Source organism: Microcebus murinus, chromosome 7, assembly GCF_040939455.1.
Source record: "Microcebus murinus isolate Inina chromosome 7, M.murinus_Inina_mat1.0, whole genome shotgun sequence".
NCBI lineage: Eukaryota > Metazoa > Chordata > Mammalia > Primates > Cheirogaleidae > Microcebus > Microcebus murinus.
The window spans coordinates 45,292,725-45,316,081 of record NC_134110.1 but is presented as its reverse complement, the minus strand read 5'-3'; the positions used below and the strand labels follow the sequence as shown (position 1 = coordinate 45,316,081).

Sequence of the window (23,357 nt, the reverse complement as noted above, 5' to 3'; positions counted from 1 at the left end):
AGCATGAAACCAAACTGACCTGACAAGGCTTTGAGGTCCAGAATTCACCCTTCTTATGGGGATGAAAATCCTATAGTCTAAAGTTTAGATTAAAGAAGTCTTTTAGGTTGGTGTAGCCCCATGCACTTGTCATAAGCTAAGTAAATCTTTTATAAAGAAAGTTATTTTTAACACAGGTCTCAAAGAATTCTGAGCGATAAAGTTCCAAGGTACATGAGCTTACCAAGTATACTGAGCAGAAATAATAAATTACAGACCCATAAAGACCACAAATATTAGACTGAGATACAAATACTAAGAATTATGTTTATTTTGTATAAGATAATATACTAGGGAAGCAAAATATGACAAAGGAACAGGAGACTATCAAAATTGACCAACAAATGTGAAAAAGAACCAAATAATAAAACTTCAAAAAAAAGGGGAAAAAGATTATTGAAATTAGGATCTCAATAAAAGGATTAATCAGATTAGACACAGGCGAAAAGATTATTAGAGAACTGGAATGCAGAGTTAAACAAATTACTGAGAATGCAGCACAGAGACAGTGAGACACCAAATAAGAAAGAGTGGTACTGAATCATGCACAATAAAATGTGACCATCTACTGTACATGTAATCAAATTTCCGAAGGAAAAAAACCAGAGAATAAAGAAATCCAGTATTAGGAGTTTAAGAGCTAACAAATTTCCATAACTGAAGACACCAATCCTCAAACAAAAGAAACAAGACTCCAAAAACAATGCCAAAGAAAATTTCTTAAAAATATCCAGTAAGAAAAAACAGAGTACATCAAACAAATTAAACCGATATCTGACTTATGTATAGCAATAATAGAAGCTAAAATCCACTGAATAAGAGCTTCAAAAAGCTGAGAGAACAAAAATGACTATCATAGAATTCCATATATAGCAAAGCCATCTTTCAAGAATGAAAGCAAAAGTTAATTTCAGACAAAAAATGGTAAGTTCTCTATCAAGAGAATGTGGCTATAGGAATGCTAATGGGAAGTGCTTTAACACATTGATTGACATACTAGAAAATTTTTTTTCCCTTGGTGTCTTTATTATGAAAATAGAATAAAAACTTCGAAAACAAAATACTTTCTAATTTAATGAAAGATTTGTTATTGTTTATTGTTTTCTGTGCATGAGTTATATGTATCTTGAAAAATAGTTCACACGGCTCCCAAGGTGAAGAGATGTGAGTTATATATGCTCCATAAGGCCCTGGGTTCAAAACTAACATTAGTTAAATACAACTCACATGGCAGTTAATGTGTTAAGGAGAAGGAAATTAATATCAGAAGGAAGACTGAGTTACAAGAAGGGATTACAAACAAAGAAAATCATAAAAAATCAATAGCAGGATAAAACAATAACAAGAATGTTGAATTGGAAGGGTTTTAAAATATTTTGAAGAGAGAAAGTATTTAGTTATGGAGGAAGGGTGGGTATTAAAAATCTTTAAGGGCCTGCATTTGATTTGCAGGAAGGTAAAGATACTGATTAACTTTAGACATATAATAAACAAATTCCATCAATCCACGTGAAGGCAAGAAAGAGGAGGAAAAAGAAAAATTCTAGCTACATGTTTATAACAAACACATCTATTAATATAAGGACTCAGTAAAATTGAAACAATGAAAAATAATATGAGGCCAACACTAATTAAAAGGCAGCTGATATAGCCATATTAATATTAGAAAAAAATAGACCTCAAGGCAAAAAGCATTACTGGAGATAAGGAGGATCAGTACATATTGACCCTAATCAATTTTTCAAATGGCTTATAATTCCAATCTTAAATTCATCTAATACTAAACCTTCAAGATACACAAAGCAAAAACTGACAGATCTATAAGGAAAAATTAATCTATAATTGAGATTTTCATAATAAACTCTTTCAGATAAAATAAAATTAACAAAAAAGTCACTAAGAATATAAGAACATACTTAGCATGTTTGACAAAATATATATACATACGCACACTTATAAACATCTATCTCTGTCTCCCTGACCCTAAGGCATTTTTGACAAACTCATCATATACTAGGTGATTATGCAAGCATAAAAAAATTAAAAAGAAAAGCCTCAGAATTCTTTAACTGAATGTAAAACTAATAAATACTAATTGGAAAATACATAGAATTGAATGATAATGAAAATAATACTTAAAGACTTATGTGATACAACTAAAGTAAAGAATTTATAGCCTTGAATACTAGCTATACTAGAAGAGAAGGGAGATTGAAAAACAGTGTCTGAATCAGTTTTTGTGCAGATGATAAATAAAAAATACAACAGACTTACTGCCACTGGATCCCTCTGGTGAAGCTGAGCAGCTGTTACTTGTCTAAATCCACCTGGGTAGCTGTTAAAATAAGCAAAGACATTACAACTGGGCATATGCTATGGTACTGTACTCTTAAACTGATCATTCTTTTATAAGAAAACTAATTTAATAAATTGTTTCTGGAAACTATGCTGTTCATTAGTGTTTCCAAATTAAGTAGTAACTATGCTATTCTCTTAAATGGTCAACTATAATTAGTTCATAAACAGTTCTATATCTTTGAAAAATTTCTTGGCATAACTATATTTTGATCTGAATTTTAAGTTATTCATTCATTCATTCATTCATTCATTCATTCATTCATTCATTCATTCATTCATTATGAGGTAGAGTATCACTGTTTGATTTAAGAAAGAAATAGCAATGGGCCAGAATATTTCATGTTCTCTGCCAAATTAGACAAATTGCCTGTATAAGCTAGGGTTTAGGTCTGTGGAAAATGTTGATAGACTATTTGGTTCCAAAGTCAAGTTCATACTCTAAACAGATAATCCTGTTCCCTCTTAACAGTTGGTAAAAGGTCACTGTTATATGTTGGCTCTAAGTGATAAAACATTTCGTTGTGTTCAGACCAAACATTATATATAAAATGAACAAACTGACAAATATAGATTTGTAGTAGTATCAGAGATAGCTTAGTAATTTAGATACCTCATATACAGGTTTCTGGGTTTTGCCAGTAACTTCCAGTATAATATTAGGCAATTCATTTTACCTCTCTACATATGATTTTACTCACAGGAAAAAAAAATTGGAAAGCCAGCATGGAGCCTACAAAAAACCTTAAGATTACCTACATGTGATTTCTTCCATATGTTTCTTTTGACAAAATTTGAAAACATTAAAAATGATTTAAGGAACCACATTTTAGGTATAAAAGTTAAGAAATCAAATTTAGAAGTTTGCTGGGAAAAATGGGTAATGTTCAAAACTGATAGTCATTTATTTCATAGAATTTCAGTTTTAGAAAAAGAAATACCTGTCCAGATTTCTATTCCTGTATCTTTTTTCTTCATGGAAAAAAATTACAACTTTTATGCTAACGCTTATCTTTCTATTTTTAACACGGGATGGCAAATTTTAAAGCACAATGCCATTTACAGGCATATTTCAGCAGTCTGCACTTTATCCTGAAGGATTTGAAAAGCTAATGTAAAATTCTCAATAGGGAAATGACTTGAGTAGTACACTACTCAGTTGATTTTTACTAGTGAAAAAATAACTACATTTCTTCCTCTCATATGGGATAGCCTGGATAGAGTAAGAAAAATTTTGTTTTAAATGCTAGCCAAGGGCTTTCATTCAAATTAATTCAATAAACACTTACTGAATGTCTATTTTGCTGGGTACTGAGGACACCGAGAAAATCCTGTTCTCAAAAAAATTGACTAAATAAATTCTGTTGCTACAACTAGTAGTAAGCTATATCTCTAATGCCAATACATTTTAGATGACTAAAGAATTAGATATGAAAGTTCAAGATCCATACATACCTTACTTATCCAACCCCTAAAAATATCAGAAGTGAATATTTATGAAAATCTGCATAAGAATGGATTTTCTGAGACTAAAAACAGAATTACAAATGAAAAGACAGACTTAATCTACCAAAATTGAATAAAAGTAGGGTAAATAACATCACAAAGAAATTTACAAAAAGCAAAAACTATAATAGTGGACTAATATTCTTAATAAATAAAATGTTCACAGAAAATAAGGAAGGCACCAAGACCTCATTATAATAGAAATGTAAACAACCATATGCATATCAAAATAGCAGAGACTTATTATTATCAAATTATTTTTAATAATACTGTGATAGCATGGATTTGGGTAACATTCTTACAGAGTCCTATGTATTAGTAAACTAATGTTTGGAAATACCTATCAAAAAATCTATAAATGGTCATTTCTTTGATCCTGAAATTTATTACATTTCCAGAGATTTAAATAATCCTATTTAAAAACTGAAAAAGTTAAAAGATAAGGATATTTTCCAGCTTTTTGTAAAAACCAAATTTTCGTTTTAAAAAAGAGAGCAATGTTTATTAAGTAGGTAAATCATATTACTATACAGTGACCAAAAATAACGTGCAAAAGGTTCTGTGAGAATTTTATATTAAGTGAAAAAGAATATAAACTTGTATGTAAATAGTTGTTACACTGTACTGTTTAGCGAATGATGACAAGAAAAAAAGTCTGTACATGTTCAGTACAAACACAATTTAAAAAAAAAATTTCTATTCACAGTTGGTTGAATCCACTAATAACAGAACCCATGGATATAGAGGATTGACTGCATGTTAAAATGTTAAGTCATGGTGAATTTTAGTCCCTTCTTTAAACTTTTCTATATTTTCTAAATATAGAAAATTTTTCTATATTTAAACTTTTTTATATTTTCTAAATATATTAGCATGTGCTAAAAATTTTACAACTAGAAAGTTAAATTTTGAATACATAATTGTAATATAGTGTTATAAGCATAATAAAATAGAATGTCTAATATATAAGTGAAGAGTCAACAGAAACAAAAAGCGATCAACCCTATGGATGATTAGGAAACAGGGAGAGTATCCCATTGTAGGTAACATCTGAGCCAATTTTTAACAGATAAATAGGAGTGTACCTGAGAAACACAGGGTGAAATGGCATTACAGTCAGGGGAACAACATATACAAAGGCAGAAAAGTAAGAAATAACATGTAGGCTAAAAAGGACCAAAAAGCAGTAGTGGCAAATGGGTGCCAATAACTTGTATAGGAGTTTGAATTTTCATCTGTTGGTGAGAAAGCACTATTGATAGGGACATTACCAGCTGATGTATATATTAAACTAGCTGTTCACTACCAGTTGTGCTGTTGTTTTCTTTCATTTGCAGAAATACTACAGATACTATTGCTTTGGTAATTACCATAGCATTTTCTGTCAATACTTCCCTTTATGCTTATATCACGTTACTCTGACTTTTAATATTCTTCCTCAATTGCCTCTTAATTTTGTAGAGTTTGTTTTATACACAGAGATTTGCTAATAGCAGAAATTACTAAAGATGGATGTAAATTCAGTTTTCTTAAGTTATATAAAGATTTCATGAATGTTTTTTAAGGGGAGGAGTAGGTAAAGGCTGGCTCAAGGAAGCAAAAGAGTTATTCCAAACATATAAGATGCACTTGGGCAAGAGATGAAAAGCAACACGTGGGAACATCAAAGGTGAAGGTACAGTTGGAAATATTAAGAATGATTTTGATCAAGAATGAAAGATCAACATTTCTAATTATAACCTAGATGATGGTATAGAAGGTATATTTAATTAAATTTGCACATGACCTGAAGCTGTAGGTTTACTAATACATTAGATGACAAAATTAGGATCTCAAAAGATATTAAAAGGCTGGAGGTAAAATTTAACATGGAGTAATCTTTTTTTTTTTTTGAGATAGAGTCTCACTCTGTTACCCAGGCTAGAGTGCCATGGCATCAGCCTAGCTCACAGCAACCTCAAACTCCTGGGCTCAAGTGATCCTCCTGCCTCAGCCTCCCAGGGCAGCTGGGACTACAGGCAAGCACCACCATGCTTGGCTAATTTTTTCTATATATTTTTAGTTGGCCAATTAATTTATTTGTATTTTTAGTAGAGATGGGGTCTCACTCTTGCTCAGGCTGGTTTTGAATTCCTGACCTTGAGCGATCTGCTCGCCCTCGGCCTCCTAGAGTGCTGGGATTATAGGCGTGAGCCACCATGCCTGGCCAACATGGAGTAATCTTGCAACTGGATTAAAATACAACTAAAGCACACAGGAACGAGAAGACATGATTCAACAGGAGCATGCTTGAAAAAGACTTTGGAGTTTTAGCTGGCAGTAAACTCAATGAACCATGTAATTGATATGGCCTTGAAGAGATGTTCTATTGAAAAGAAAACTGCCTAACTGAAAGATGGAGAAGGAGTCCCATTGTACTTGAAAACCATTAGAACACACCTAGGTGAGTGTATTTAAGAGAGATACTGACAAAGACTATATCTAGAGAAGAGTGACCATTCCTTAAATATCTCATGAATTTTCATGTTTAGGATGGTTCTGAAAACAACATTAAGATGAATTATAGGAAGCAGAAAGAAAGACAGTTGACTAAAAAAATGAGAATAATCTTGATCAGGGGTTATATGAAAAGCTTTTAGGATAAATACTGTCAGGTAATAGCTAGTATTTGGTACAGTGTTGTGCGTTTTTTTGTTTGAGTAAATCATATATGTAGCATGAGTAAAATTAGTATTTTCTTAAATGTTAATTTTTTAAATATTCTTTTTCTTTTAAATAAGAGTAATCATTAAAGTAACATGTCATAACTACCTATTTTCTTTGACAATGGCATTCTTACCCAGTATGTGAGGAGTATACTTTTTGTTCCCATTTGTTTCCAGAAAATGCAATGTGTCTTGTGTTCATAATGACGACATGATCCCCACAGTCAGCTAGAGTTAAAAAGAAATAAGAAAGAAAAATTTTTGAATGAAAACATAACCTTAAAAAGTGGCCTTGGTTATTTATAAAGCTTATCAAAGTCCAAACAACACATTGAAAAATAGAAAGCAAGTCACAGTGCAACATCAAAAATCTTTTAACAGATTTGTTACTTTTTCTTTTCTTTTTTTTTTTATTTCGGCATATTATGGGGATACAGATTTTAAGGTTTGAATAAATGCCCATTTTCCCCCCTCCCCCCAAAAGTCTGAGTCTCCATCATGACCATCCCCCAGATGGTGCACATCTCACTCATTATGTATGTATATACCCGCCCCCCTCCCCCCTCCCACCTGCCCAATACCCGATTACTGTAGTACCTATGTGTCCACTTATGTGCTACTCAGTTAATACCAGTTTGCTGGAGAATATACCTGGTGCTTGTTTTTCCATTCTTGGGATACTTCACTTAGTAGTATGGGTTCCAGCTCTAACCAGGAAAATATAAGAGGTGCTATATCACCGTTGTTTCTTAGAGCTGAGTAGTACTCCATGGTATACATATACCACATTTTATTAATCCATTCTTGGATTGATGGGCACTTGGGCTATTTCCACAGCCTTGTTACTTTTTCATATAACATCTAAGTATAGAAAAAGTTGGCTACCCATTTGGAAAATCTCATCACTGAAAGGTGATTTCAGAAATTTAATAAAGATGCCAATAACAACAATATGTCTTATAAAGGCAACTACTATTATTCCTATTATTCTTCCCACTAATAATTATACTTCACTAAAAAGATTTCTCTTAAGTACCCTTAAATAGCTGATACAAATTTTCCCTTAAAAAGGGTAGAGAAAATGAGAACCATATGCACATAGATATAAAAAAGTATGTTTTACAATTGGTAAATTGAAAACAAATGTAAAGCATTACAACTGATTATTATTATTTGCAAATTTAGAGAACAATGGAGCACTATGATTCTTACGCTTAACTACAGTGGAAAGTTTTTTTCCAACTGCATTTACCTACAGTAGTTAAATTTAAACTGCCACTCTCAATTATTACTACACAAGCATAACTGACAGGACAGATGACCTGAAAATCAAAATATATATACTGCATTAATTTTCTAGTGAAAAGTACCTCTAAGTCTGGCTGTTCATCTAAAAACAAACTAGAAAGCCAAACATATACGTATTCACATAATCTACTATAAATGATAAAATCTAGTAATCAGAAACATTTATTAAATGCCTATCCTACTAATAGAAAAGAAAAACTTCAAAAGATTCTAGAAGCTGAAGAAAAAACACCACTAAAAAATAAGAAGTATAAGTGCAGTATATATATATAAACAAAAGATTATAAGATTCTATGTAGAACTCTGACTCTGAATGACAGAATTTTCAGAGAGAGGTTCATAGACTATATAAGACAAAGATAAAATAGGACAAAACAAGTGGGATTTTATCACTTGAGTGAAATGAAATATAGAGGTGGGAATGAAAGATCTGGGAAGCTTGCTGTTAGTGGGTGAAAAGTATAGTTTGGCAGTATTTGACTAAGTGACTAAAGTTCCTAAAAGTGACACATGGTTGGCTACTGAGGCAGTTGGGCAAATGTACCGGAAGAGCAAATAAACAGGGTGAGAAGGTATCTAGATAGATGTAAAAAATGCTGAGATTACCTTCACTTTCATCCAGACATTTGTAATCCAACTAAAGAAACTAAGGCCCATTGAGATTAAATGATTTGTCAAAGCTCACACACCAAGTTACCTACCACACACTTCAAGTTCTTTCTGTGACACCTATTTGGAGGAGAAATGTAATCTTTAAACTTTCCACTAAAACTGAATTTATTTTTTAAAATGTGGTAGGCAAAGATATGCACAAAGCATCTTGAGCCACTCAAAAAACATTTACAGAGAACAAAAAGGATCTTTAAAGAGACATTAGACACAATTACCACAAAGCAAATGAAAATCATGTTTTCATTCAGCTCTAAAATACGAACATCTAATATAGAAAAAAATATTTTTCCTTGATAATTTATGCCAAATCTCTATTAAATAAATTCTAACAAGCATTTCTCTACTAAATCTAAATAAAATTAACCAGCAATTAAGTATTTTTAAAAATTGCATTAGTATTAACACAAAAGTCAGTGTTATTGTAACAAAAGTCACATTATTGTAAAACGCTGTAACCCTGGATATGGTATAGTTGTTACTGTCTACTGAGACAGAAGTCTACTTGTTTAACTGTTAAGTTAAACAAGTACATAGAGTTTCATTTTTAAATTTTAAAAAAAATTTTCAAAATATTAAAGGGGTACAAATGTCTTTGTTACATGGATACTGTGCATAATGCTTAAGTTGGGGCTTTTAGTGTGCCTATCACCAAAATAGTGTTCATTGTACCTGACAGGTAAGATTTTACCCCTCACAACCACTCACCCTCACCCCTTCTTGCTTTCCAATGACCTCTACATCTTTTGTGCCCATGTATGCCCACCATTTAGTTCTCAATTATTAAGGAGTACATGTGGTATTTGTTTTTCCATTCCTGAGATATTTCACTTGGGATAATGTTCTCAAGTTGCTGTAAAAGACATTATCCATTCCTTTTTATGGGTAAGTAGTACTCCATGGTGTGTGTGTGTGTGTATGTGTGTATATATATATATATATATATATATATACCCCACATTTTCTTAGTCCACTCATGAACTGATGGGAATTTAGGTTGATTCCAAATCTTTGCAACTGTGAATTGTACTGTGATAAATATTCGAGTGCAGATGTCTTTTTGATAAAATGATGTCTTTTCTTTTGGGTAGATACCAAGTAGTGAGACTGCTAGGTAAAATGGTACATCTACTTTTATTTCTTTGAGGAATCTTGATATTATTTTCCATAGAGGTTGTACTAATTTGCAGTCCCACCAACACTGCATAAGTACATGTTTCTTTCTCTCTGCATTCATGTTAGCATCTATTGTTTTTTGACTTGTTAATAATGCATTCTGTCAAGGAGAATGATACCACAATGTGGTATCTCATTGTGGTTTTAATTTGTATTTCCCTGAATATTAGTCATGTTGAGCATTTTTTCATGTTTGTTGGCCATTTGTCTATCTTCTTTTGAAAAATAACTGTTCAGTCTTTTGCCCAATTTTTAGTAGGGTTATTCATTTTTTTCTTGCTGATTTGTTTGAGTTCTTTATAGATTCTGAATATTAGCCCTTTGTCAAATGTATACTTTGTAAATATTTTCTCCAATTCTGTAGGATGTCTATTTACTCTGTTGATTATTTCCTTTGCTGTGAGCTTTATAATTTAATTGTCCCATTTATTTATTTTTTATTGTTGCTGTATTTGTCTTGTTTGCCCTAGGCTGATGTCTAGTAGAGTTTTTCCTACATTTTCTTTGGGAATTTCTATGATTTCGGATCTTAAATTTAAGTCTTTTTTCTATCTTGAATTGTTTTTTTTTTATATGGCAAGAGATAGAAGTCCTGTTTCATTCTTCTGCATTTGACTATCCAGTTTTCCCAGCACCATTAACTGAATAGGGCTTCCTTTTCCCAGTGTTTGTTGTTGGCTTTGCCCAAAATCAGTGATTGTAGGTAGACAGTTTTATTTCTGGGTTCCCTATTCTGTTCTACTGGTCTACATTTCTACTTTTATAACAGTACCATGCTGCTTTGGTTACTATAGCCTTGTAGTACAATTTGAGGTCCGGTAATGAATGATCTTTTTGAGTGTTGAATTTGGTTTGCTATTATTTTGTTCAGGATCTTTGCATCTATGTTCATAATGGATACTGGCCTGTAGTTTTCTTTTTTTGTTGTGTCCTTTCCTGGCTTTGGTATCAAAGTGATACTGGCTTCATAGAATGGGTTAGGGAGGATTCCCTCCTTCTGGATGTTATGGAATAATTTCTGTAAGATTATATGGCTAATAAATCATAAAGTCAAAATTCAAATCTGACGCTAGTGACTTCACAGGCAAATCTTATCCTTTTTGCTACAACCAAGATGACAAAAAGAAGTTGTGGGTATAATGTCATATGGAGGCAATATCATTCACTAGTCAATCATGTCTCCTTTTGTGCTTAAGTTCTAAGATCTCAGAAATCCTTCTCAATATACTGCTCCTATGTTAAAGTTATTTGCCACCTTTGTACTTCTCTATGTACCAATCCTCATTAGGTATTCAAGGAAGCCTACAGTATAGGATAAAATTTTCTAGCCCTCTTTACCAGTATTATTCCACACTACTGTCTGTGCCTGGTATGCCACATGACTACATTTGGTATTCCCTGAAGAATTATCTCATTATCTCAACACACACATGCATACACACACGCACTCTCACGCACAGGCATGCACACATACATCTTCCAATCTTGTCTTTGTTCCTTTTACTAGGAATGCCCTCCTGATTTACGTCTACTACTTAAATTTTATCCATTCTTCAAGTTTATATATATATACATACACACACACATATATATATATATATATATATATCAGTTCTTGCATAAAGCCTTTCCCAATACAAAAGTCAACTTCCTTTGATTTTGCAAAGATGCCTGAATTTCTCTCATGATACTGAGTTAACTCTACCTTGTGCTGGCATTTGTATAATTTATTCCCTCTAACTAGATTATAAGCTCCCTGCTGAAGACTCTTAATTGTATATACTTTATATTAATATAATAATAGTTACCAGCCACAATAAGGGTTTTTAAAAACATCCCCAGCATTCAGTTTAAACTCTTGAGATATTCAGACTCCATGCATGAGAAGATTCAGACACAGACATCTGTTAAGTTTGGTGAGAATCTCAGGCTCTTCTAAAATTTGATTTATAAACCCTTTCTCATTGATGAATTAATCCACTCACTAGGTATTACACACTTACTAACTCCAGGTACTATCCTTGATGCTGGGAATATAGCAACGAATGTAAATGAAGTTCCTATTCTTAATGAATCTTATGCTCTAGTGGAGGGAGACAGATGATAAACAAGCAAATAAATATATATACAACATGTCAAGAGCTGATAAACGTGGGGAGATAGAGAATGGGCTAGAGGTATTATTAATTGATATAGGTTTTTGCATGAATTTAAGTTTTCATTTCTTTGGGATAAATGTCCAAAAATGCACTGCTATGTTGTATGGTAAACTCACGTTTAATTTGATAAGAAACTGCCATACTATTTTCCAAAGAGGTTGTACCATTTTACATTTCCACCAGCAATGTATGAATAATCTGGTTTCTCTGCATCCTCATTAGCCTTTGTTGTCATTATTTTTTATTTCAACTGTTCTTATAGTTATGTAGCAATATCACACTGTGGGTTTTAATGTGCACTGCCCTAATGGCTACTCTACTGAATATCTTTTCATGTGTTTATTTCCATCTGTTCATGTATTCTGGCCACTTTTTAATTAGATCTTTTTTTTTACTGTTGAGTTTTGAAAGTTCTTTATATATTTTAGATTACATCTTTTGTTGATTATGTGATTTGTAATAGTGTCTTCCAGTCTGTAGCTTTTCATCATCTTCATATAGTCAAATCTTTTCTTATAAATTCTTTGCTTTAGCACAATGGTTTTAAAACCACATGTGATACAGTGTGTTAGGGTACTATGGTGACTCAAGAGGCAACGTTACAGGGTCTGTTTTCCTTTAATAAGTGTAGTACTGCTTTCATATACTGAGTTTCCCTGTAAGATTTGCTTTGAGAAATGCTTAAAAAATAACTATTCCAAATTAGTGATAAACAACAAAGTTAAGCTTTGGCCTTTATATTTATTTCCAACCACAGAAGGATAGATGTCCAAATGGCTACTTTACTGTTATTTTTGGTATCTCTGAACTTCTGCACAGCCAATGTGATGAATGATCAGGCAGGTTACCATAAAATCTACCAAGTAAAAAGACACTGTAATAGTAACAAGGCATATATTGTTCAAATTTATTGGTGATATCTAAATATTCACTTCCAAAATAAGTATTCTTAACATAACCTGAAGCAAAATCTCCTTCAGTGCTTTGTAGGATAATATTCCAGGAGTGATGTGAAATATAAATGTGTAGTTTAGATAAGTAATATTTGAAATAGATTGACAACTGAATACTGAGAGAGAAAAATGTTAGATAGGCAACTTTAAGAAGACCATAATAAACTTACAAGGTAAAATACTATAGATTAGATTAGATCTGATCTTGTTTGAATAGTTTGGTGTACAAAGATTCATAACATTAACCTTTAAGAACTGTATACATATGAAGTTGAAAAGCTTCTGCACAGCAAAGGAAACAATCAACAAAGGGAAGAGACAACCTACAGAATGGGAGAAAATATTTGCAAATTACCCATCTGACAAGGGCTCAGGAACTAGAATATATAAGAAGCTCTAACAACTCAACAGAAAAAAAGCCAAATAATCTCATTAAAAAATGGGCAAAGGATCTGAATAGACACTCCTCAAAAGAAGACAGACAAGTAACCAATAGGTATTTGAAAAAACTCAACATCATTAGTCATCAGAGAAATGCAAATCAAAAGTACAATGAAGTATCATCTCACCCCAGTTAAAATGGCTTTTATCAAAAAGATAGGCAAGGAAAAATATTGGTGAGGATGTGGAGAAAGGAGAACCCCTGTACACTGTTGGTGGGAATGTAAATTAGTACAAACCACTATGGAGAATGGTATGGATGTTCCTCAAAAAATTGAAAATAAAACTACCATATTACCCAGAAATCCCACTACTGGGTATATGTCCAAAGGAAGGGAAATCAGTATATCAAAAAGATATCTGCACTCCCATGTTTACTGTTGTACTATTCACAATAGCCAAGACTTGGAATCAACGTAAAGTGTCCATCAACAGCTGAATGAATAAAGAAATTGTGGTACATAAAGACAATGGAATATTATAAAGCCATCAAAAATGGCTTTTTGGAATATTATAAAGCCATGTTGTTGCTATTTGCAACAACATGGATAGAACTAGAGAACATTATGTTAAGTGAAAAGTCAAGCACAGAAATACAAATCTTCTGTGTTCTCACTTATATGTGGGAGCTAAATATTAAAAACAATTGATCTCCTGGAGACAGACAGTGGAATGATGGTTACCAGAGGCTAGGAATGGTAGCAGGGAGTGGGGATAAAGTGGAGATAGTTAATCAGTGCAAAAATATAGTTAGAATGAACAATATCTGATAGCACAACAAAGTGACCATAATCAACAATAAGTTAGGGTATACTTTAAAATAACTAAGATTAGAATTGGAATGTTTCTAACACAAAGAAATGACAAACATGTAAGGTGAAGGATACTCCAATTATCCTGATTTGATTAATACTGTACGCCTGTATCAAAACATGTACCCTATAAAGAAATACATTATGTGCCCATAATAATTTAAAAAATAAAAGAATTGTACACAACTTTTATTTCATTCCATGCAGATCAGGAATATTTTAAGAAAATCTAAAGATAATTTTAGTAATGCTAAAGAAAAGTTTCTATCTCCTTCCTTTCAATACTCACATAGTCCTCTTCAACTAATTCATCTGTTGGCAGTAAAAGGAGTAGAGTGCTCATGAAGAATAAAACATACTCCACAAATCACATGCGCTTTCTTTTGATTTATCAGAAACCTGTTCAAAAGCTCCCAATTCCCAAATTCAGGAGTGCAACTCTAATTTGAAGGAGGAAATTCCTTTACTAGTTCCACATCATTTCCAACTTGACCCACATTTTCCGTGAAAAATAACCTTATAAACGGGAAGCTGGTTTTCTGTAACAGTTTACAAAGGTCCATTTGATAGTTTAAATACTACATACATTATGTTCAGATACATTATTGGTTAAATATGATAATCATTCCTAGAACTATGACTTCCATTTGCAATATTATTTTTCTGATAAATTATAGGTCCATTTTCAAATAAATGCGTTTATAGTGATTATAAGCCCATAACATATGCTTAATAAATGCTTATTAAACCAATTATAAATGAACTCTTAAAATATAACATATTTGTAAGTTGAAATTTAAGTTTTGATTTTAGTGACATCTTGTGGACATGAGAAGTTTTGCTGATGTAAGTTACACATTCAATATAGTGAAACAAAAATGCAATTCAGTCTTTAAAAAGTAAATTTCTAATTTTGTAGAAACTTGACAGGCAGTCACAACAGCTATTCTGGTATTCTAGCAGAGTGTGTATTCATCAGTTTCTAAGGAATATTTTTGCAATAAGTATTTTCCTGTTTGTAAGGAAGTAAAACTTTAATTGAGTGAACTGATATTGCTATACTTGAGGATGGAAATTAAGTCACTACTACTAATTCCACATTCCCTCAAATTTTGTATCATTTGTATTTCTGCAAAGACAATGGAAGAGACCTTGTATAATACTTGCTGATGTCACTGCTAAGGAAAAAACAATTAAGCAAGAAAACACAGTGTAAGTGGCTAAGAATTACCATGCTGAAGCGGAATGGGGAATTTCCTAGATCAGGATATAGCTGCCTAAGTTCTAGTACAAGTTCTACTATAATACAGCTGAATGACACTGGAAAGGTACTTTATTCTTCTGATTTTTGTTTTTCCACCCATCAATGAGGTGGTTAAACAAAATATCTAAACTCCCAAGGAATTAAACATTTCTATGAATTGGTAATTCTATGACTATGCATTTTTCTGATCTGCCAAAAATTTTTTTTGAAATTTGATTGATTTTTTAGTGAAAGTATAAGTTTGCTGATCACTATTTTACTTACTATTCATGAATTCCATATTTATAGATTTGCCTACTTGTTAAAATTTATTTGTAATTCCAAAACCAGTGCTTCTGTGGTCATTCATGAACATGCTCAGAGTAGAAAAAAATTTAAGTTGCTTAATGTACATGTTCACAGCTAAGATTGAATAAATGATGTTCTGCCTTCTTGTTTAACCTCTCATACTATAAACAAGTGTCCTTTCTGTTGTCTACTTACTGTCATGATTTGGGCATCTGTATACTTTGCATTAGTGACTTCACCATTTAAAATATTTCCCAAGCCTGGTATACTGGAGTGTTCCAAAGTACACGAAGGCTGTGATTTGCCTTACAGAGATAACGTGTGTTAGGTAAGTTTCATTCAGGTGTGAGTTATGATGCTGCTGGTCACGAGCTCAATGTGAAAGAATCAACAATATGTATATTAAAATAAGATGTCTTCAAATAGAAACACACAAAAAACAAGGTTATGTATTGACTGGTTGATGAAAATGCTGTGACTAGAGGTTCAGAGGAACCTAACCCTGTATTTCCCCTAGAAGCAATAGTTTAATGTTCACTAATCCAGTGTCCTTTGTGACTTTATAGAACTACAGGGAACAACAAGAATTGACTGTACTCATAAAACATGTTTGAGCGTGCCATTCCACAAACCATTTCTGAGACAGATTTATCATTTTTTTTAAATAACATACAAAAACTTTATTCCTTACCCCCTCAATTGTGTTGTTATTGTACAAAATGTAGCTTTATACATTGTGTGCCCATAAACATAGATTTACAATTATTGTTTTAGGCAGCTGTCTGTTTAGATAGGGGAAAAGAAATTACAAAAAATACACTTATTCTGTCTTTCATATTTTCCTACATATTTACCTTTATTGGTGTTCTTGTTTTTTCTCACAAGTTTCAGATTACAGTCTAGTGTCCTTCACTTCATCAGGAAGGACTCCCTTAATAATTACTCTTTAGTAATTATTAAGGAACAGGTTTGCTTATAATGAATTCTCTCTGTTTTTTGGGGGTGTGTGGGGGGGTTTGAGGGCAGGGTCTTGCTCTGATGCCCGGGCTAAAGTACAGTGGTGTCATCATAGCTTACTGCAACCTCAAACTTGGACAAGGATCTATTAGGGGCCAGACATTGTACTTGATGCTTAAGAAACAAAGATTAATATGACTAAATTCTTAGATTCACATTCTATACTTAAATATTTCACAGGGTATGGGCTTATTTTGATTTCTTATTAAAATTTTCATTAAGTAGAGAAAAAAGGTTAGAGCAGCAAGTATAAGGAATAGGGAAATATCACAAATCCTTGTTCTTGTTCAAATCAAATCATCTGGAATACTCTTCCCCTCTAGCTCCATAAACCCCAAAACCTAACTTAGCTTAAATGCCAGAGCACTAGCTAAAAATATTTTCATTTTCAAAACTGGAATTCATAAATGCAAAGATTCACTCAACAAACATTTCTTACATTTCAACTATTTGTCAAATACTATTATAGGTACTGGGAATACATCTGTAAACAAAACAAGCAAAGTTTCTGTCTTCTTGAAACTTAGTCTAGTGAAGGAAGGAAGATAATAAATACATGTCAGGGGATACATAACTGCTATTAAAAAAATTAAGATAAAGGTAGAGAGTGAAAGAGTGAACAGACAGAGGAATGAGGGAAGGCCTCTCTCAGAATATAAATAATTGAGCAGAAATTTCAAAGAGGTGAAGGAATAAGCTACACAGATATCTGCAAAAGAACATCAAGGCAGGGGAACAGAATGCGAAGAAGGGCCTAAGGCAAAAACATGCTCTGTAGGCAAGTTAAAGGCCTGAGTGGATTGTTCAAGGTACAGAGGTAGGAAATAAAGCCAGAAAGGTAGTAAGAACTTTGGCAGAACTTTGGCTTTTACTCTGATTTTCATGTGGAAAAGATAACTGTAGCTGATCTGTGGATAAAAGGCTACATGGAGGCAATGGTAGAAGTAGAGAGATCAGCGACGAGGCTTCTGGAATAAAATATGATAGAGAGGCAGGGCACAGTAGCTTAAGCCTATAATCCTAGTGCTCTGCAAGGCTGAGGTGGGAGGATTGCTTAAGGTCAGGACTTCGAGATCAGCCTGAGCAAGAACGAGACCCATGTCTACTAAAAATAGAAAAAATTAGCCAGGTGTGGTGGCATGCACCTATAGTTCCAGCTACTCAGCAGGCTGAGGCAGGAGGATAGGTAGACCCCAGGAGTAGAGGTTGCAGTGGGCAACAGAACAAAAAAACTCATAAAAAAATTAAAAATAGTACAGCAGTTTAAAGTTAAAGTAGAAGGGACAGATGATAAGAGGTACCACAGTTCAGGTATTTTTTTCATTCATATATATATATATATATATATATATATATATATATTTTTTTTTTTTTTTTTTGAGACAGAGTCTCGCTTTGTTGCCCAGGCTAGAGTGAGTGCTGTGGCATCAGCCTAGCTCACAGCAACCTCAAACTCCTGGGCTCAAGTGATCCTCCTGCCTCAGCCTCCCAAGTAGCTTGGGACTACAGGCATGTGCCACCATGCCTGGCTAACTTTTTGTACATATATTTATAGCTGTCTAATTAATTTCTTTGTATTTTTAGTAGAGACGGGGGTCTCGCTCAGGCTGATTTTGAACTCCTGACCTAGAGAAATCCACCCGCCTCGGCTTCCCAGAGTGCCAGGATTACAGGTCTGAGCCACTGCGCCCAATCTTTTTTTTTTTTGAACAAAAAGGGGTCACAGATGAAGGCTTCAAACCAGAGCAACTAAAAGGACAGAGATAGAGATGCTATTAATTAAGTGGAGAAAAGTGGGAAGGAACAGGTTGGTTTGAATGGGGAAGACCAGGAAGCAAGACATCTCCCACAGGACTTATTCAATGGAGGTGTCTATTAGACACCCAGGGGGATCTGCTTAGTAAAAATTTGGTAATGTGAATCTAGAAAATAGGGAAGGGGTACAAACTAGAGATAGAATTTGGGAGGCATTAGCATATAGATGATTTTTAGAGACATAAGATGAAATGTGATCATGCAAGAAACAAAACAAGGTCCAAGGACTGGGACTTTAGGCATTCCCAATTTTTTTTTTTTTTTTTTGAGACAGAGTCTCGGTTTGTTGCCCAGGCTAGAGTGAGTGCCGTGGCGTCAGCCTAGCTCACAGCAACTTCAAACTCCTGGGCTGGAGTGATCCTTCTGCCTCAGCCTCCCGGGTAGCTGGGACTACAGGCATGCGCCACCATGCCCAGCTAATTTTTTATATATATATATCAGTTGGCCAATTAATTTCTTTCTATTGATAGTAGAGACGGGGTCTCGCTCTTGCTCAGGCTGGTTTTGAACTCCTGACCTTGAGCAATCCGCCCGCCTTGGCCTCCCAAGAGCTAGGATTACAGGCGTGAGCCACAGCGCCCGGCCAAGCATTCCCAATTTTTAATGAGAGAAAAACACTGGGAGTTTAGAAAGCTGAAGATAGCAAAGGAGACAGAGAAAGAGGGAGAGGGGAAGAAACAGAGATTGGCATGCAGGGACAAGTGAAGAATGTGTTTCAAGAAGAAAGTTCTCTACGTGAAAATTAGCCTGTACTCCTCAAAAGGTTAATGGCAAGATAATAAGAGAAAAATTGTTCCAGATTAAAAGGAACTTTAAAGGAACATAACAACTAAAGGCAATATACACAAACTTTTGTTGGATCCTACTTCAAAAAAAAATAAATAAATAACAGCTATAAGAAACATTTTTAGGACTATTAAGGAAATTTAAAAATGCACTAGACTATTAGACAATACAGTTAAATTATTTTCTTAGGCATGGCAATGGCATTTTGGGTATATAGGAGAATATCTTTATTCTTAGGAGATGTATGCTGAAGTACTGGGGGAGATATAATGACATCTGCAACCTAATTTCAAATGGTTGGGTAAAAAAATACACAACAAAATATTAACAATTGTGTGATCTAGGTCAAGAGTATGTATACAGAAATTCACTACAGCAGTCTTTGATCATTTCTAAAAGTTTGACAACTTTTACAATAATAGCAATACAAACTAAAGGACAAATAACTCACTGGAAAAATAGCATATGATGAAGAGTATAGCAGTTTAAAGTTAGAGTAGAAGGGAAAGATGCAAAAGACATGCAAAGACATTTCCCAGAAGAGGAAACTATAAAGACCAATAAACAAATGAAAAGATTCTCAGCCATATTTATAATCAGAAAAATGCTAACTAAAACCACAAAGAGAACATTTCCCATCTACCAGAGTAGTCAAAATTAAAAAGAATGAAAATATCAAGTGTTTCTAAAGATGTGGAGTAATAGAAACACAGACTGCTGGCAGGAGAGGACATTGGCTTAAAGCCTGAAGAGTTTCCATGTACCTTAAAACCCAGTAACTCCTGTCCCTTGGGCATAACTTGGAAAAAATTTTCCATGTGTGTACAGGGAAAAAAATACAAGAATATTGATAGAAACATTGTTTGTAATGGCAAAAAAATTGGAAACAACTCAAATGCTGAGTGTATAGGTATTCACTTCATCATTATAATCAATATTGTTAATTTTCTTTAAAATATACATATACTTTCATATATACCTTTGTATGTTTAATATATTTCACAATAAAAACCTGAACAAAAATGTGATCAATTGCAGCAAATGCCATTGACAGGTAAGCAAGATGAGGACTAAAAATTGACATTTGTATTTGGCAGTGAAGTGTCCAGGTAAACGAAGTCAATCAAAACTATCCATAGGCAGAACTCTTCTAGAATTAGAACCTTTTTGTTTTGTTTTGGAAGAATGATACAGAAAAGCAAATCTATTAATTCAAAACATGAAAAAGTAAGCTTTATATACCTAGCTAGCTCTATATATCTTCCCAGGGAAAAGGATTTTTAGAAGAGAGGACAAGATTATTTTCCTTTCCAAAAACTTTCTATTCAAATGCACATCATTATGTGAAAAGACATGCATAAGAGTGACCATTTAATTCATGGTGCAAATCAAGATATTTCTAAGAGCGAAAGGAGGGGCTACTGATAATTTTTCTAGGCAGTGGGATAAAATACGGTTGTCCCAGGCAAACTGGTCCACATGGTTGTCCAACAAATAAGCAAAATTCGGTTTAGTATGCTAGTAGGTTTTCTTTAAGAATGGAAGAAGGGATCCTCAGGAAAAAACGGGGTCGGGTGTTCCTTCAATGCAGTCCAAACTTCATCAAGATTCTACTCTTGCCAAAAAACTATGATTGTTAATGACAGGTCTAAAATAATACTTACTTCGTTGATGGTACACAGGTTTATGTAATCCTTGAAGTTTTATGGATGCCACAGCAGCAAGTTTGCCAGGGGGCTGCATTTTCCCATCTAAGAGATACCACATTCGAGCAAAAGTAGCCCATTGCTTGAAAAAAAAAGAAGGAGGAAAATGAAGAAAATTCTAATCAAAATGGAAATACAGCAATTGAATGTATTACTATATACCATCACATGTATTTTACAGTTACTGTCAACAATTACCTTGGAAAAAAGCTAAAGAATTGTTTTGTTTCCATTTCTATTTCTGGAAAAGAGTTTTTTCTCATTATTCTGCAAAGGTAAACACAGTAATTTTCCCTGCCTGTTTTTCTATTAGCAATATGACTCATGTTTTGTTAAAAACATTCCAAAAATATATTTCCCCTTACATTATAGCTTATATTTTTTGTACAACATAGAATAGAATCTGGAGGAGTAATAAGAAGGTCTTATGAAAGTAGCAGCTGTTTAGGAAGGTTTCAAAAACACTTTGAGATTAGCAGTACATTATATTGAAAGCTAAGTGGCCAATTAGAACCTGAAGACAATTTCAGGAATTCAATCAAGGGAAGAGTTAAATTCAATTCCAGGGAAGAATTAAATAGAACAATGTAGCTGTGAAAATAAAGATGGATGACGATGAATAAATATAAAGTTTAAAAAGCTGCCTGAGACACATCTTTAGGTTGCCTCAGTAATAGATCGTTGTTGTTGTAGTATTCATCAGTGTCTTCAAATTCTAAGAAAAATCTAGCCCAGAAAAATCTTGACCAAATGCTTTCTATGCATACACACAAGAAGTTAAACAATGCTGGGAAAATACAACTAGGATGGCTGGTTTTACTTTAAATTTAATTTATCACAAACCTCAAACCAGCCTTTACATAAACAAAAGGCCTGCTTTCTCCATCTATTTAAGACTAATACTTTGATACTTTGACAGAAAAAAAATATTTTGGCTAAAAACATACAAATATTGCCACAATGTCAAACTGCTACAAAAGTTTTAAAATTTTTAATTTCACTTCCTGTATTTATCTCATCACAGACAGGTAACAGTCCAAGGAAGGAATCACAATTGCAGCGGCACTGGACTAAGAGTTATCTTAACCAACATATCCAAAACTAATTATTTGTCTTCCACTTGAAACCTTCATCAACTTCAACCTTCCAGTTGTTCAAACCAAAAAATCTTGGAATAATCCTTGTTTCTTCTTTTGTTATCAGCCCACATTCAATCCTTCAGGAAATCCTACTGGCGCCATCTTCAAACAAAACCTGACCCAACTTCAACACTCCAGTGTTACTAGCCTGCCTTGTGTACCATCACCTCTAACCTGGATTACTGTAATACCTTCCGAACGTATTCTTAGCCACAGTGCTCCTTTTAACCCCTATGTCACATCACATCACTCCTTGGGTCAAAGAACTCCGACAGGTACCCCGTTTACTAAGTAAAACCAAATTCTTACCAAATGGTCTACAATGCTCTACGTGATCCACCTTATTTCTTCTCTGACCTTCTATCCTAATACTCTTTCCTAGAAAAAAGACATGAAACGGGTTGGCTGAAAAAAGGAGACGAGTACCAAAAGAAGCAAGCGGTTACCAGACTGACGACGACCTTCTTGTCTGTGCCTTCCCCAGGCACTTCCTGGCTGAGTCTCAGCTTCCCTACTAAATTCCCCCAAACCACCTCTCTCCTTCTGTCATTATTATGAATCACATCAAGCCACAGAGTCCAAGCTCACCTGGGGCGCCCTGGAGAAACTTGACATACTTCCCCACTAGCGAGACCGTCCTTTTTCCCAGTAGCGAAACCGGGTCACTCAGCATTACTGGCCCCGCGGAAAACGCACAGACCTAAGCATGACAGTTCCGAGCCCTTCCAGCACTCCTTCTGTTTATCTTCCTTTCCTAGGTCCCCACAAATCTTCCTATGGTAGTAAGTTCGTCATGAAAAAAGGAAATAATGAAATAATTGAGGAAATCATTCCATAAAATAACCCACTTGCTGGAAAACTGAGGAAAACCGATGGAGGACACAATTTCCAGTCGACCTAGGCGAGGGAACCGGAAGTGCGTCATAGCGCGCGGCTGTTTGGATGTGGAATCAGAGACCTAAAACCGGGAGTGATCTCTGAAGAGATGGATCGGTACCTGCTACTGGTGATTTTGGGGGAAGGAAGATTCCCATCGGTGGCCAGTGAGGAAGCAGAACAAAGGCCAGAGGTGTCGTCTGTTGAGGGTATTGATAAGCAGCCGGGTAAGCGTTGGGCTGAGAAAGAGCGGGAACGGCTTGCGGGGAGGGAGAGAAGTTTATCTTTATTAAAGTTCTGCTGGGGAGGGACCTTAATCTATTAATAGTTGTCACACGAAGCT

The 23,357-nt window shown here is 34.1% G+C and overlaps 2 protein-coding genes across 2 annotated transcripts in view; one reads left to right on the top strand and one right to left on the bottom strand.

Moving 5' to 3' along the window:
• MRPL13 (mitochondrial ribosomal protein L13) overlaps positions 1-22,890 on the bottom strand; it is a 42,675-nt gene extending 19,785 nt beyond the window's left edge. The window contains exons 1-4 of the mRNA XM_012753814.3: positions 22,727-22,890; positions 20,958-21,081; positions 6,740-6,833; positions 2,314-2,374 (exon numbers count right to left, since the gene is read on the bottom strand). Of these exons, the coding sequence (XP_012609268.1) occupies positions 2,314-2,374; positions 6,740-6,833; positions 20,958-21,081; positions 22,727-22,753 (306 nt within the window). The 5' untranslated portion in view covers positions 22,754-22,890. The remainder of the gene's footprint in view (positions 1-2,313; positions 2,375-6,739; positions 6,834-20,957; positions 21,082-22,726) is intronic.
• A 58-nt stretch (positions 22,891-22,948) lies between these two features.
• Positions 22,949-23,357, top strand: part of MTBP (MDM2 binding protein) — a 60,500-nt gene continuing 60,091 nt past the window's right edge. Inside the window, exon 1 of the mRNA XM_012753813.3 lies at positions 22,949-23,241. Within this exon, the coding sequence (XP_012609267.3) occupies positions 23,124-23,241 (118 nt within the window). The 5' untranslated portion in view covers positions 22,949-23,123. The remainder of the gene's footprint in view (positions 23,242-23,357) is intronic.